At 32.1% G+C, this 17531-nt stretch overlaps 1 protein-coding gene across 1 annotated transcript; it reads right to left on the bottom strand.

The window, feature by feature from the left end:
* Window positions 1-14370: 14370 nt before the first annotated feature.
* On the bottom strand, window positions 14371-17261 carry LOC121254074. Its single transcript, XM_041154036.1, has 2 exons — window positions 16582-17261; window positions 14371-14683 (listed from the first exon to the last, which is right to left on the bottom strand). Exons 1-2 carry the CDS (start codon window positions 16878-16880, stop codon window positions 14644-14646), a joined length of 339 nt encoding a protein of 112 aa, XP_041009970.1. The 5' UTR covers window positions 16881-17261; the 3' UTR covers window positions 14371-14643.
* Between the last annotated feature and the right edge of the window lie 270 nt (window positions 17262-17531).

The raw sequence follows: 17531 nt of genomic DNA, 5'->3' as shown, positions 1-17531 counted from the left end.
AGGTTATCTTTAGAAGAAAAAAAAATGAAGATATTAAGTTAAATGGATAGATTAATAATAAAAAATTAACATTAACATATAAAGATATTTACTTCGAAGCCAATGCCTTCTACACGCTCTTCAGCCTCCCGAATATTAATTGATTTATGACCTAATCAATTATGAGTGCAGATTAATGCTTGTACAATCTCTGAAGCCAATGAACTTTGATATGGGTCCAATACATGTCCAATGTGTTGAATGCGGACTCGTATGCATCAGTTGAAATAAGGATGGCTAACACATTATGAGCAATCTCCACAAGGATGAGATATCAAACGAGTTCTTCTTCCACCAAGTTAGAATCTCAAACTTGTGTGTTTTTTGTTCAATCGCATATGACAAAAACATATCCACCTTTAAGCTAAATATCGAATTGTTTTGCTCCTCAAAATATTGCTCTAGAGCTATATCAAATTCTTCATAGTTCAGATTGTCACAAATAATACTTGAGGAACTCCTTTGGGCCACATATGATCTTCCACTACTTAGCCCACGAAACTTGTTGTATTGCTCAATCAAACGATTTAAGAGCAATCTCACTTTGGTCTCAATTCTATCTCCGCATACACCGTTTCAACTAGTATGCCATGGACTTAATTTTATGTCGAGGGTCAATGACAAAAGCTATATAAACAATCATGTTAATCCTATCTGTGCTTCCCCAACATTTATTAAACTTAAGTTTCATATTAGAAGTCATGCTCATCAACACATCACCATCGCTCTAACACATTTTGTTTAAAATGTTCTCAATTGTACAAAGTTGCTGAATAATATATTTGAGGTCTTGTACAATGAACCGGAGATTTTCAAGATGGTATCATAAAAACTTTTAGAAATTTAATAAATATTTGAACCCTTTGTCAATCCTCAAACATAGGTGTTAAAATCGGTGCTCCTCATTATTCGTAAGTACAAAAGCTTTTTCATACTTTTCAGCAACACTTAACATTATGTATATTGAGTTTCATCTAATAGCAACATCTAAACACAGTATTTCCCATAGTCAATGTTCAATTTTTTTGCACATTTTTTAAACGTATCAAGCTTTGTTAATGAAGACTTCATATATCTTATTCATTTCTAATATTATTTACTGTATCATATATATCTTGTAAACCATTATATACAATGAGATTTAAATATGTGCATCATTTCGTATGTGTAGAAACTCGCCTCCCAAAATTGTGAAATCCTTATCTCTTATGCTTTTCCTCATATAATTAATAGCAACATCATTAGAGGATGCATTATGAACAGTGATTGTAAAAAAGTGGTCTCTACAAATCTATCGTACTGGACTGTAATATTCAAACAATGGTCTCACTCTTATGATTAGGAATATGGCAAAACTGATTTTTTTATTCAAGACCCAACTTCAATCAATGAAATGACATGTAACACATATAATTCTTGTTTTGCATTGATGTCCATATATTGGTGGTTAAACAAATTCTTTGACAACTCAACAAAGCTTTCAACTTTTGCTTCTCTTCATTGTATAAACTTATACAATCTTTTTGCAAGGTGGTTTGAGATGGCAATGCGTATCTAGATTTTATAGTACTTAGGAGTTCAACAAATGTCGGATCCTCCATAAGCCTAAATGACAATTCACATTGGATAAAATAATTGGCAATTATCATCATTATTCTTTCAGGACCATATTTTCCTAATCCTTGAGGAATAGATCCTTTATCATCAGTCCGAACTCCTGATTGTGATGGTGATTTACCATTTCTAAGATTTTTCTTTTTAATGGGAAAGGCTTGACAAGAACATCAAAGGTGGTATGACATTGATGAAGTGTTATTTTTATAATAACATATATATAACCTTAATCAATAATTGCATCGGACTTTAGTTTCATTGGGATCAATAGGTTCAACTTTTGTAAAATGACCCCATACTATAGAGATTGGTTGCTAGTCCTTTTGGTTCTTTTTGCCTTTAGAGGGAGGGATGGTGTGGGGTTTGCGGTATTCATGGATGAAGGCACTAAAAGACTAGTGTTTTCCTCCACATCCAACAATATATGAGCCGAACCACCAATACTATCACTACAACTATCTTCCATATGTTTTAAAAATAAAAATATAAAGAGATAAATATAATAAAAATCAAATTAACAACAAAAGAGAATGATAGAAATTAAATCAAATCAAATCAACAGAACAGTGGTTTGTATAGTTTCACTATTATTCTAGAAAATAGACCAATAATGCAAATGAAAAAAAAAAAAAGAGATTTAAATAGAAGGATCGATATACTCTCGATGTAATCAAAAATTTCAATGATATAGATGTAGATGAGGAGGAAGCATAAAGTGGAAATCCATGTTCGCATTATAATATGAGATGAGGTCCATGACCCCAAATAAAAGTTTTTGATATATTCTTTGTGTCCTATTTTATGACTCAACATTAAAAAAAAAAAAAAAAAAACCAACCCAAATAAGCTAATAAACACTAGAAATCAATATCTTTTAGCAATTATATTCTTCATTTGAATTTTATTTTCCTTAATCAATTAGGCTGAATACTTGTTTTGCTCCTTTTCCCTCTCTATATTTTAGGCATAGATATGTTACTCAGTATAATACGTTTGATACACCTATAACTTACAATTAATTTTGCTTATCACTTACTGTTATCATACGATTATCTAATTGAAAGAAGTCAGGGTTCAACACATTTCTCAATCACTAAGAATCCCAACTAAGAGTAAAAGTATCTACAGTGTTTGGATCTTTTATAATTTATCTCAAAAAAACTTCTTTAAGGTAATGAATCTAAATATCTAAACTAGTCTTCATATATTTAGATGAACATTGTTTTAGGTTTTGCCCCGTAAGAATATTCGAATTAGGCTTATTGCTTGTTTTTATTAATGCTTGTAAACAAATATATACCTTTTGGAGATGAAATATTGTGTTTTTTTAACCATATCAGTTTGATTTCTTATTGTAACAAGTTTTGCTGTTTATAAGTTGTCATGCATACACATCACTTACTATGATATTTCTTATTGTTATAAAAAATAATAAAAATATATTTTTGTGTTAGTTGATGTGATAGGCTCTCAAATCTAAAGTGTGTTTGATGTGTTAATAAAAAAGCTTATAAATATATTTTCCAATTGTAATTTGGGGGGTTTTTTATGCTAGAGGGCTTTTCACTTTCGTTTAGAGACGCTAAATAGAGTTTTTTTTTTTAAGCTTTTGGAGACACACACAACAGCACCGTGCATTGAAGAACCTTGAGGGGTCCAATATCTGCCGCTGCCCAGCCGTTCTCCACTGCCTACCACCTCCATCTCCAACTATTTGGCTTGTTCTTTCCACTTTCTACTATTTATTTAATTTTAGTTTAAAGTTTATGATATATTTTTTAGATATTTGGCTTAGAATTTTGGGCATTTTATTTGTTGTTTATATTTTAGTTATTTTTCTTGCTTCTTTAAGCTTCCAGTAAATAGGCATTACAATTGTTATAGATTGATTTTGAAATTTTATGATTTAAATATAAGAATGAACCCTAGAATTTTAATTTTTGGGCTTTTCAATTTTCAACTCGTATTGTGTTAATTATTTTCTAATCTAGCTTATTTCTTAGTTTAGTGTTTGACGGCGCCAAAAACTTGACTCACTAAAAAATGAGTAGCACAAAAGCTATCCCAAGTGTAGGAGGATATCGTGTAATAATTATGAATAAATTTCTAGATCATATCCTCAGGAAAAGTTGCTTAAAATCAAACTCGTTTAAAATGATGAAAATATTCACAAAGAGAAAATAAAAGTGACGGTATATGCAATGAATAGAAGAGTGCAACGCAAATAAAAAGGGCACTAGTCATGGACTAGATTCATACTTTTAGTTTTTTTTTTTTTTTTAGTGTCGAAATGAAATGTAAGAGACTAACATATTGAAATTAACAATCAAGGAACCAAACAAGTTAAACAATCTCAATTAATCAGAAAATTAATTAATAAAACCGAAATTAATTAAGTCCTAATTAACCTAATATGCAATGGAACTAAAAGATTAACAAAACTAAAGTAAGAACTAAGCTAGATTAGAAAATAATTAATGCAATATGAGCTAAAAATTGAAAAACCCCAAAAATCAAAATTCTAGCGTTCATCCTTGTATTTAAATCATAAATTCTCAAAATCAATTCATAATAATTATAATGTCTATTTAATGGAAGCTTAAAGAAGCAAGAAAAAAACTAACATTAAATAAATAAACAACAAATAAAATGCCCAAAGGTTTAAGTCAAATATCTCAAAAATACATCATAAACTTTAAACTAAAATTAATTAAATAGTAGAGAGTGGAAAGAGTAAGCCAAATGGATGGAGATGGAGGTGGTCGGCAGTGGAGGACGTCTAGGCAGTGGCAGACGTTGGACACCTCGAGGTTCTTCAATGCGCAGCACTACTCTAGGTGCGTCTTGCCTCCAAACGAAAAAAAATAATAATAATAATAACTCCCTCTATGTTGTGTCCGTCTCCTCACAAAAAAAAAAAAAATTCAAAACTCCGTTGCCTTTTTACGTCTCCCAACCAAAGTGAAAGAAAAAAAGACCCCTCATATATCCTTAGATTTCTTTCTATTCAAAACCAGAAAAGCCCTTACTTTTTCTTTTCTTTTTTTTTTTTCCGTGGGGCTTGCGTGAGTTTTGTGAAAACCAAGAACGCCTATTTTAAAAAATAAACTCCAAAGAACCTCACATTTGGCTGCTCCCTTCTATGCATGCATTTTCTTCTTGTGTATTTTTCTTCTAAGTTTTTGTTTTTTTCTTTAAGCGTGCATCTTGGCCTATATATATAAAAATAGAAATTAGAAAAAATAAAATAAAATGGAAGAATAAAATATCAAAGATGTGTTGTGCATGTGAAGAAATATTACCTAATTAAATCACAAGGTATAAAATTAAGCATAAACTATACTATAAATCAATTTAAATCACAACTTGGATTTAAGCCTCTTAACTATTTTTTCATCGAAAACTAATAATAATGTCACAAAATAATTGAAATATATTGGTTCTAGATGTATAAAATATACAATAATTCAGCTCGATCAGTTAATAAAAAAACTTGCAAATATATATTTTTCTATTAGAGCAGATGACTGACTAGGTTTAGTTTCCAGTTCAATAAATCTCTTTAATGCACTAAATATTGCGTTATGCATTTATTTCAGTTATATAATTTCATTTAATGGATATGTCTTAGAGAAGAAAATTCATTCTTTTTGGAAAAAAATAAAAAAATTCCAAAAAAGTAATCTATTTACGAAACACAAATCTAATATCACGAGGAAAAATATTATAGCTAACAACTACTCGAACAATTATATGACATGTAAGTTGTGCTTCTAAACTCAAATTAATTGCTAATTGTCAAAGTAAGCATTCATTCCATATTAATCTATTAAGCATTCAAAATTTGTAACGGCAACAAGAATAATTGAATTCTTATCATCTTTGGTTGAAACAGCATTGTTCCAACCAACAATATTATCTTTAACCTCTAGCCCCCAGAATCCACACTTAAAATCTCAAGTTTTCTCCTTCTTCCCACATTCTGGACAATAATGATGGAGCTGATGATGTGTCCCCAACACTCTCGAACCCTGCGGTGGTGAAACACTACGGTGACTAGCTGAAAAAGTTTCTAGAAAATTTTTGTTCACCTCTATTTTAGACATTGCTCATTTCAACTCTGAGTGAAAATCTTTAATAATTTTCTTCATAGTACTAGGTAACAAGATTTTCCAAGTTACCAGTGTATTCGAACCCTTCCACAATGATTTGAAGATTTTTTTTTTAAGTTTGAAATCATCCTTAAATGGTTGTAATATACAAGTGTGATTGCCAAGACAAACACTTGCCTATGCAAGAAAACAACCCCTTTTATAACTGGCAATGCTCCTGATACCATTGTTCGATTGTGGATCGATTTGGTGAGAATCTTGTTATGGTGTTTGTATCACGAATTGGTATTGGACAGAGGGTTTAAAGTGATTCAATTGCTGCACATTTTATCTCTATTTATAGACCTATAAGTAGCAAACAACAACAATTTCTATTTCTTGATACTCCTTCAACCGACACCCCCATGGGAAACCATCACCATGGGGAGGGTGCACATGCACTAGGGTGCACACTATTTTGTATGGTCACCTCTGTGGATCTACAGGGATTTGTTGAAAATATATCCAATTAGAGCCTAGCCTTATAAATGGCCAAGCTCGAGTTACCTGCAGCTAGATATTCATCCTCCATTTTAAATTGGAATTATCTCAGACTAGCGTTGGAAAGTACCATTGGACAACGATAATGAGGTGTCAGACCTATTCATGGGTACCATGAGAAGTATGAACAAAACCTCAGAGACAGAGAGGGATCTAATCTTCTCTTTGACAAAGCTTTTACACAACTTATAATTTTCTCTTGAATCTTTTCCAACGTTATATTTCAGAATTACTGTTATGTGAGGGTGTGTATACAGACCAGATTTTTTTTCGATCCTATCCGAAACCCAAAAATCTAGGTAAATCTAGGAGTTTATCCTCCCAGATCCGATTTTGGACACCGAGTAAATATTCGGGTATCCGTAACCAGGTTTGTTTTTAAAAAAACCGTTTCAGTTACAAAACGACGTCATTTTGTTTATCGAAACGATGTTGTTTTGTATTCTTGATTACAATTTATTTCCCCAGTCTGACACTTTACCTCTCTCTCTATCCACTTTGCCCTATTTTTCTCTCTCAAGTCCCCAAAACCATAGCAACTAGCATCCCTATCAATTCATCGCCGCCAGTGACAGGTCTTCGTTCATTAATATCATAGAAGCTCTAGTCTTTTCTCACTACTATTGGTATGTCCCCCCCCCTCTCTCTCTCTCACTACTCTTTCTGAGTTTTGAATGTGAATGTCAATTTGTATAGGAACTTTTATGTTTCTGTGTCTAAAGTTTGATTATAAGTGCTGAGTTTTGTATGTAAATGATGGGTGTATAGGGATTTTTGTATTTTTGGGTTTAGTTGTGACTATGTGCATACCTATGGGCACACACTTTTTGGATTGACCTTCAAATATTTCGTCATGGAGCCATATTATTAAATATCGTATAGAAAGAGAACATAGGTTTGATTATTTCTTACTCTATTCGATCACTACAAATATGACTATGTGATTCAAGTTCTCGCAAATGCATGGATGAGTCCATTATATATATATATATATATCATAACCTTGTTTGGATTCTGGTATTTGTTTTGCAAAGTGATCAATATGTGTCTGCATCAAGAATTTTAAGTGTTGCCGTTACAAATTTTGAATGCTTTATAGATTAATATGGTATGAATGCTTGCTTTGGTAATTAGCAACTCGAGTTTAGGAGCACAACTTACATGCCATATAATTATTCAAGCATTTTGTTAGCTATAATATTTTTCCTCGTGATATTAGATTTGTGTTTCTTAAATAGATTACTCTTCTAAACTTTATTTATTTTTTTTCCAAAAAGAATGTATTTTCTTCTCTAAGGGATATCCATTAAATAAAACTCTATAACTGAAATAAACATATAACCTAATATTTAGTACATCAAATGAAATTTTCTTCTATGTGAATGTTAGTTTGTATAGAGACATTTGTGTTTTTGTGTTTAAAGTTTGATTGCAAGTGCTGGGTTTTGTATATAAATGATAGGTGTATAGGGATTTTTTTTTGTTTCTGGGTTTAGTTGTTACTATGTGCATAGCTATGGGCACATACTTTTTGGATTGGCCTTGTAATCTTTCGTCACGGAGCCAGATTATTAGAATATCATATAGGAAGAGGATATAAGTTTGATTATTTCTTATTTTGTCCAATGACTACAAATATGACTATGTGATTCAAGTTCTCGCAAATGCATGGATGAGTCCATCATATATATCATAAATTTATTTGGATATTGGTATTTATTTTACAAAGTAATAAATATGTTTATGCATCAAGTATTTCAAGTGTTGTACTAAACAACATTGTCATTTAGTTAGTTGAAAGGAATCTTGATCAAAATGACAATGTTGTTTTTGCCTTTGTCAGTCATTCCTACTTCAGTTCCATACGACGTCGTCTTCAACCTACGTCATTTCACATATGGTTGAAGATGACGTCATTCTGAGAACATTAGAGGCTGTGTGTAAGAAGTTAAAAGACAACGTTTTGAATGAAATCTATACATTATCAAACGACGCCGTTCCTTTTGGACCCAAGTGGCACCAAATGGCCCACAAAAGAATCTTTATTCCAGCACACTTCGTTGAGGCTCGTGAGATTATAAAGGACTTGACCCAAGCCCAAGCCTAAAAGGAAAAGGACCAGGCTTCTAACCTACAGATATCCACTTGAACAGTATTTAACCTGGATTTTCAACCCACAAGCCAAGCCAAGAAGCAAGCCGCATACTAAGCCATTGACCGAGTTGCTGACCAAGCCGTTGATCGTGCCAGAAATTGGTTTACTATGTCTAACTCCAATTCGAACCACTCAACTTGATTTTCTAACAGGTTTTGGTGTTTTTTATGCCTAATTTAGTCCGTTCAAAAACCATTGCGTCCCTGGTTCTATGCACACACGTTGTTCGCAATAATCGTCAGAAATATCTTGAAAGAGTAGAAAGTTCAAGGGAAGTTCACGACAATATTCAGTTGAGGCACCATTTCTAATATTTTCCTTATTTGAAGTATCATAGGAAAATTTTTTGGCAACCACCTTGGATCAAGTGCAAGGGTTACTATTATTAATTTTATAAGTTAAGTTGTAATTATTTATTATTTATAGTTTGAACACTACCTTACAATATTGTAATAGTACACATCTATTATTTTTCCTATATTTTTTTGTTGATATTAAGGTTTTGTTATTTATGGCACCGAAGAAAGTATTGATCCATTGGAAGCTGAAAAGTTAAATGGAAAAAATTTCTAGGTCTGGAAAAGGCATATAACTTCTCTTATAACTCATGAAAAGAGCTTATGCACATTAACAACATCAAAACCATTTGAAAATAGGAAAAATGGCCAAAGTGGAAGTTGAAGGGACATAAGCACCAAAGACAAATGCAAAGAACACAATGTTTGGGCAAGATCTTTGATTTTACATTGCAAGAATGATGAATTCATTCAACTTTTCAAAAACTATAAAATTGCTAAGGAAATTATGGATGCAGTTGAAGACAAGTATGTATTAAGATCTTATACTTACATATAATTATTATTGGATGAGTATAATAGGACTTGCATACAAGAGAATGAAAGTGTGAGTGATCATGTATTTCAAATGGAATTGATTGCAAAAGAATTATTTGATGTTGATCATTCTCTTACTGATAAAATTCAAGTTACAACTATATTTCATAGTCTTTCTTTATCTTGGGAACAAATAACCATGACTTCATTCATAGTACTTTTGGTACTTGATGAAGAAAAGATGTAAATGAAGAAGAGATAGAATGGATCATCTAATCTTATGATGACTCAAGACACGTTATCCATAAATTGGTTGAAAAAGAGGCAAAACAAATCATTTGAAAACTGTTTTAAATGTGGAAAGAATGAAAATTACAAATCAGTGTCATAATAAGGGAAAAACATAAGAGAGTAAGGAAATTATGATGATAGTTCCAAAAGTAATGCTAGTGGAACCAACATCAGATTTTTGGTGGATTGACTCTATACATATTTCTAGAAATAAAGAATTATTTGTGAAACTGGAAGAGAAACAAGCAATGTTGTTGCCTAGTTGGGTAAACCCAGTAAAAGTTTGAATAATGATAGGAGAGGTGAATTTGAATTTTGAATAATTTATACAAATTAAAAGGCATAAAACATATTTATACTATGCTATACAAATCTCAACAAAATGACATTGTAGAAAGACGTAATAGAACTCTATTAGACAAGACAAGATCAATGATGACATGCTGACGTACTAACATAATTTTGGAGGAAGTATTGTCGACTGCAACATACATATTAAATAGAGTTGAAACCAAAGAAACCCCATATACCTTATGAAATATAGACGGACCATAAACTAGACATAAGTAAACTCAAAGTGTGGGGTTGTGAGCAGAAGTGCTTAACCAAGGCCATATTGAGATAAATTGAAAAGTAAAACTTGAGAATGTATATTTATTGGGTATGTAGAAAACGAGAGTGGTTACCGATCTTATCAGTCTAATAGAGGATTGATAGAAAGTAGAGATGTCATTTTTCTAGAAAATATAGATCTAATTACTTCAGTTGATCATATAGATTGATTGAATGATCTTAAAATTCAACAAATCTCTACAAAATCTGACTATGAATATATTGACGTTACTTAGATACAGAGTAATGGAAGTAAAAAAAGTCTGATCAAAATCAATCTTTAATAATTGATGTTGTAGATAGTGGGAACAAAAGAGCCAGATGACCATCAATATTAATATTTCAAGATCGTGATATTTTTAATACTACAAAAGAGCCAAACGACCATCAATATTAATATTTCAAGATCATGATATTTTTAATACTAATATTGAGAGTGTAGAAAATGATCATGAAAATTTTTGCTAGGCAATGAATAATATAGATTTAGAAAATGGCTTGAAACCATTTAATGGCTTGATTAATAAAAATAATGTGTGTGAGTTAACTGAACTTCCAAAGGGCAAAAAGGCTATTGGTTGCAAGTGGGTTCTCATAAAGAAATTTAATACTGATGGAAATTTAGAAATATATAAAGTAAGATTAGTGGCCAAAAGATTCAGTCAACAACCAGGTGAAGACTTCGTAGATATTTATTTTTCTGTAGCAAAATTTATATCTATGAGGATAATCATATCTATAGTTGCACAAATGAATTTTGAATTGCATCATTTAGATGTTAAAATTAATGTTTTGAATATTGTACTGGATGCCATAAGGGTCAGGCACTGGAACGAAATATTTCGGTACCGGTACCGTTTCGTATACCGTTTCGGGATAGTCGATATATGAATAAATTATATATATAAATATATGTATATAAATTATATTTCAAAATAATAGTCTATATATGAATAAATTATATATAAATACATATATATATAAATTATAAATAGCCTAGTCTGAATTGGAGGTCAAAAAATGAGCTTGTAGTGTGAAAAAATAAAAAAAAAATTAAGACCGAAATATCAGCTGGTACACAGGCCGAAATATTGGCTGGTACCGGCCGGTATTTGGGCCGGTACGAAATATATATAGTACCTGTACCGGCCCAGTGTCCGGTACGGCAAATACCAGTTTTATCGGCCGGTACGGTACGATATTAATAACAGTGGTTAAAATGGCTTTCTTAATGGTGAATAAAAGGAAAATATTTTTATGATTCAACTTGAACGATTCCAAATTGAAGGATATTAAGAAAAAATCTAAAAATTAAAGAAATCATTGTATGGATTTAAGCAATCTTCAAGACAATGGTACTTGAAGTTTCAACAAGTTGTTTGGAAATTGGATATGAAATAGTCCACTAGATCACTGTGTATACATATGAAAATGTGATAATAAAATAACAATATTATCATTATAAGTTGATGATATATTGTTAGAAAATACTTGTCTAGATATGATGAATAAAACAAAAGAATTATTGAGATCTAAACTTATAATGAAAGATATGGGTGAAGCCATCTATGCTCTTGGTATAAGAATTTTAAGAGATAGAAATTAAAAAATTTTATATTTAGATCAAGAAAAATATCTAGACAAAGTACTTGAAATATTTTGTATGAAAAATTATAAATCCTTAAGTACACTTGTTTGCAAAGAAAATACTTTGAGTAAGAGTATGTATCCAAAGAATGAGGAAGAAATAAGCAGAATGCTCAAAATTCCCTATTCTCAAGCTGTGGGAGCCTCATATATGCAATGACAAGTACAAGACCTGATATTTGTCATGCAGAAGGTTTGGTAAGTAAATATCAATCTAATTTGGGCAACGAACATTGGCAAGCGGTAAAATGTATATTAAGATATTTACAAGGTACGAAAAATATGAAGTTGTGCTTTGGAACAAATGATCCAGAATTGATTAACTATAGCCAAGGTCATTTGGATTAGATGGCATAATGTCTGGTCTCCAAATGGGAATACCAGGTTTGAACCCCCCACCCCTGTATCAAAAAAAAAAAAAAAAAGGAAAAGAATTGATTGGCTATAGTGATGCTAATTTTAGGAGTGATATAGATGATAAAAAATTTACAAGTGGATATATATTTATATTTGGTAGAACAGTTTATTTGTTAAATAAGAAATAAGGATGTGTTGCTAAGTCAATAATGAAAGTCATGTATATTGCTTATAGCACTACAGACAGTAATGCAATTTGGATTAAAAACTTTATTGAAAGTTTAAGTTTGGATACATCCAATAAACCAGTCAATATATTTTGTGATAATCAGTTTGTTATCTCATTAAGAAAAAGTGGAGCACATTCTTTTAGAGAAAAACACGTTGTTGTGTATTATCATTATATTTTAAATGTAGTGGAAAGAGATGAAGTCAAAGTTAATTTTGTTTCCTTGACTAAAGTGATAGTAAATCCAATGATCAAATGATTGTTTCTGGAAAAATTCAGAGAATATGTGGCTAGAATGAGGTTGAAATATACCTAAGTAGAATAACCACATGATTAGCACATATAACTCAAGAAATTCAAACTAGATAAATGAAGTTTTGAGAGATCATTACCTAAATAAAAGGTTAGTCATTTGTGAAATCACTAATAAGATAATTAAGGAAAACCTCGAGAATGGACTTAGAGGAATTACTTAATGAAAGTTCAGTGCATATTAATACATGTTTTGTGTATTTGACTTAAGTCATCAATTTTGACGAGGATGTTTAGTCACGGGTAATTAATGACATTAACTAAAGATATTGTGAAATGAAATCACCCATAATATGTAATCAGTGGGAGAATATATGGTAAATAATGCGGTCTGATAAGATAATAAAAAAAACGTGTGCACATAAGGCCTAGTCATGATCTGACACTGATCTAAAGGAGTTGCATATGAAAGTTAAGTTTTGGAGAATTTAATATTGGTACCAGGCTAAACTTGCTTAATTGTATTCGTCATTATTGTGTGTTCAAGTGGGAGATGTAAATGCACAAAAGTGACCACACAAATCAGTGTGCAGTATATGTGCATCCTCCCCATGTACTGTTCCGTTGAGGGAGTGTCAAGAGATACAATTGTTCGGTTTAATCCAATAGTTGTGTCTCTTGCCAACCACTACTTATAGGTCTGTAAATAAAAACCAAATATGCAATAATTGAATCACTTTGAACCCTCTCACCAACTCAACCCGTGAGAGACCGTAACAGATCAAATCTCACCAAATCGATCCACAATCCAACAATCCCGTGCATATTGGCCGTCTCTCTAGCTCACAGCTTGCACGTAAAGGACCCGTCTGAATCTCTTTTTCCCTTTTCCCTTTTTGGTAAATAAATGCAACACTAATTTGAATCTCATTTACTTTAAACCCTAGTCCCTACTTCTCAAACCAATGAAAACAGAACAAGAAAGGTAAAAGCTAACAAGCAAGTATGACTGGCTAGCTAGTTCCTTTTAAGCTCCACTTTGGACAGAATGATTGTATATATCATGTGGTTGTTACTTAATTATCATATTTTTTTCCTTTTATTTTATTTAGTTTAATTTTCTCATTTTTGTTAATTTTGCCACGAGACTAGTAGCTAGAAGAATCTCAAGTGCGCAGTTAAAACAAGTTTGAATGGACCAAAGACCCAAACAGTTCAGCATGACCTTCACCAAAAGAATATATCCAGAGAAAAAGACCTACACTAACGCAGATAAGAGCAACTTTTTTTACAGGTGCAAGCACCTTTAATAGGAGCATGGGATTCACTTTAGTTTTGGAACTCATGCCACTTCTTTAAAGTAAAATGATATTGGGAATAAAAATATATGTTTTAAACTCTGAACAAGCTAAAGCCAGAGATGACTTTGATAGATAGAGATTGGTACATGTACCCTCCCATGCATGCATGTGGCTGCTACATCTTTTCTTTCTTTCGTGCTTCATCTTCCAGCTTTTTAGCCTTTTTTTTTTTTTTTTAATCCTCTCTTTCTCTCTCTCTCTCTCTCTGTGCATGTCATGTATTGCGTATTTGGTCTTTTACATGCAAATTATATCGATCGATGTTAAAACTGCCGTCTCTGTCTCGAAAAATAAACAATTAAAGAAGATTCAAAAAAGTAAAGGGGAGTTTCTGCAAAGGCTCATTAATCTTCCTTGGATTTTCTGAGCTAGCTAGCCCAAGTATTTTGTGTGCGACAAGCTTCCGTTTGTGTACTCCCCCAACATGCACCTTTCCATAACAAACATCTGTAATAAAATAAGACTGCATGCATGCTTGGATTCTCGAGTAATTTCTACAGTCCCTTTTGTAACAAGTACAAAACATGCTTGTGACATGATTGATCTTCGATTTGCAAGTACTTAAGTTTCTGAAGCTTGTTGAACTGTAATCGATCGACGGCTATGCTCGACCAGGGGGTCGTCCAGAGTTTCCAGTTCTCCTTGAGAAATGAAAACAAGCAGAATTACATTATTAGTAGACCATATATAATTTTTGAATTTTAATTTGACTAGCTAGGTGCATGGTTGATATATATGCAGGCCAGTTAGAGAAAATTTTAATGAAATTAACAATACTCTCTAATTATTTGTCCTAATTAAATGGTCAAATGTGGAGAGAGAAGGAGAACATATATTTGAGGTGCATGTATATAGGGCTCATACTATCAAAAGATTCTCCAAATATTTATCTTTTTCCCCTTCCGAATTTGGCTATCTAGCTAGTTAGGGCAAATAAAAGTGTTTGCTCTATACACAAATCTTACGTAAAGAAATTTATACACTAACGTGATTTAATGCAATAAGCTGTCAGATATACTTTATAATAAATTAAACTTTATAATCTAATAAATCACATTAAACCACTTCCGCGTGTAAAAACGTTCCTTAGTAATATGAACCGAAATGCGGCAAATAATCAGAGATTATATATCTCAATCCTTGGTAATATGAAAAGTTTCATGTTCCTTGCTTCAAACAACCTATTTTAATTCAAATACTGAAAAAGTATTCAAAGTTATAGGCGAAGGAATTACTACAATGCATGCCTTCAGTTACTTTTGAATCCATTTTAGAAAGCAGAATTGCTAGTAGCAAGGTAACAGTTGCTATGTTTAATCACGACAAACTTTGAAACAGTAGTACTATAGAGCTTACGAGTAGGGATAAAGGCAACAAGAGAAAGTGATAAGAAAGGAACCGTGAAAAGCTTTAATGCTAAATTTTAATTAGCTTTGAATGACCATGATTAGAGTATGGAATAAAGTGATCAGTAGACAGACTTTTTTCCCTTTTTCTTTGTACGGTTAAGTGGGGGGTTAATATAGTGTAACATATTATGATAAGTTACCTTGAGATATTCTTAAAACAGCACCTCAATGTAACAGTTAAAGGATGAAAATCCTCTTAGTTAAGTGGAAAAATCCATATTAAACATGAGAAGGGAAAAGATCCAATTGAGGGAATAATTGCAGGCACTTTAAAGAATCCTTCTGTTCCTAAAAATTCATGGCCACTTTCAAAAAAGAACAAATTTAAAGATATATATTATGTTGTAAATGCATTCTTAATTTGTACTTTCATCTTGTCTATTGAAATTCCACTATCACGCCTCTACTTTTAAGTTCAAAAGCTTAAAGTATATCACAAAATATAAAAAGAAAAAAAAAATCATGTAATGATCAAGGACAATTTTGAAACACATGAAATTGAAAAATCATGATTCTTTGACCAATATATTCACATGATCAGTGGACCTATCTATATATATGAATTTGGGACTGCTAAATTATAAAAAAAAAAAAAAAAAAAAAAAAAGAGATGAACCGTTTATATAATTATGGAACAGAGAGAATATTTAACAAGATCAGCTTAATTAATTTTGTAGATTTGCAGTAGATAATGAAAGCTGGGACTATTTAACAAATTAAGCTTGCAAGTTATTATGACTGCTTAGCTTTGTAAGAAATCAATACATGATATTGATAGGGATGAAAGTTCTCAATATCACATCTATTTAGCCATGTAATAAAAGAAGATTGAAAGTTCTCAATATCATATCTATTTAGCCATGTAATAAAACGTGTTTATGCCTTATCTGATTCTTTCTTTGCAAAAATAAGGTATGGAAATGATCATAATAATCTTGGCATATGTTTACCATAAATACATTCTAAAAAAAACAAAAAATGAAAAATAAAAAAGACAAACTACTTGCTAACCTCAGAAAAGAACACCTAATTATAAACACAATATATTTTCACAGAGAGAAATAGGATACAAACCCATATTTATACATGAGACATATATATACTCGATGTTTGTATTGGGTAAAACATACCTGTTATGTATAGGATCTGGTCCGTTAGGAACTCGTCTTTTGCTCATGTAGTTTAGATCCAACTCTGGAGGATGGTCGACGAAATTTCCTCTGCCCATAATATATGCATGCAGCTTGGAATTTCCCCCGGATTCAGACGTTACTGTTGGCGCATTAATCTCTGTTCTTCCACCCTGCTGGCTACTAGCCGTGAAAAGAAAAATAACCCCCACCAATGCAAGTGCTCCAAACAAGACCTTCAAATGCAAGGAACCGCGACTACTACTCCTACTACTACTACTTCTACTTGAACCACCCATAATAGTTGTCCTTGATCTCTATATTTTATTTATCGAGGAGAAGATGCGCACTTATAAATATATACTTGAGAGGACACAGATCGAGGAAAAAACAGAACAAGGCTATCATCTTATCATCATTGCATGGTGACTGTGGTTTATATGGGTCTATAAATGAGGTGGAGGAGAGAAGACAAGGATCAGAGAAGAAGGCCTTTGCTTTATGTTGAGAAGTGAGGCGAGAATTCTTCTGAGGGCTCTGGAGGTGAATGGCTTTTTACTTCAGGGGGTTAGGGATGGTTGGTTTTCTTTATAGGGTAGGATGTGATTCTGTTGCACTTTCTCTAACAGAGAGAGCAGAGAGAGAGAGAGAGAGGGAGGCTTAGCTGGTTTCGAACGTGACATAGAGGGAAGCGCTTTGCTTTATGCTGAGAAGGTCCCAATACGACTCTTCTTTTGCTTTGATTTGTGTATTTTCATGCACCTACGATACTGAAAACCTCTATCATCCGCTTTACGTACAATCTTGTGAAAAGAGAAACGATGTTAATTAGTGCCCCTAGTCTCATGAAATCTCCATGCCTCTAGGGACTTAAAAAATAAGAATCGAATATGTCCAACGTTATGCTAGCTAGCTATATGTAAAATAACTGCTGATCAATACCCGCACGG

Source organism: Juglans microcarpa x Juglans regia, chromosome 3D (assembly GCF_004785595.1).
Source record: "Juglans microcarpa x Juglans regia isolate MS1-56 chromosome 3D, Jm3101_v1.0, whole genome shotgun sequence".
Classification (NCBI taxonomy): Eukaryota; Viridiplantae; Streptophyta; class Magnoliopsida; order Fagales; family Juglandaceae; genus Juglans; species Juglans microcarpa x Juglans regia.
This window is presented reverse-complemented; position numbering and strand designations above follow the sequence as displayed.

Bases quoted from the DNA above. Each gene is read 5' to 3' on its own strand.
- LOC121254074 (XM_041154036.1), bottom strand. From the start codon at position 16,880: ATGGGTGGTTCAAGTAGAAGTAGTAGTAGTAGGAGTAGTAGTCGCGGT. The intron at 14,684-16,581 runs GTATGTTTTACC...TCATTTCTCAAG, and splicing joins CCAGATCCTATACATAACAG to GAGAACTGGAAACTCTGGAC.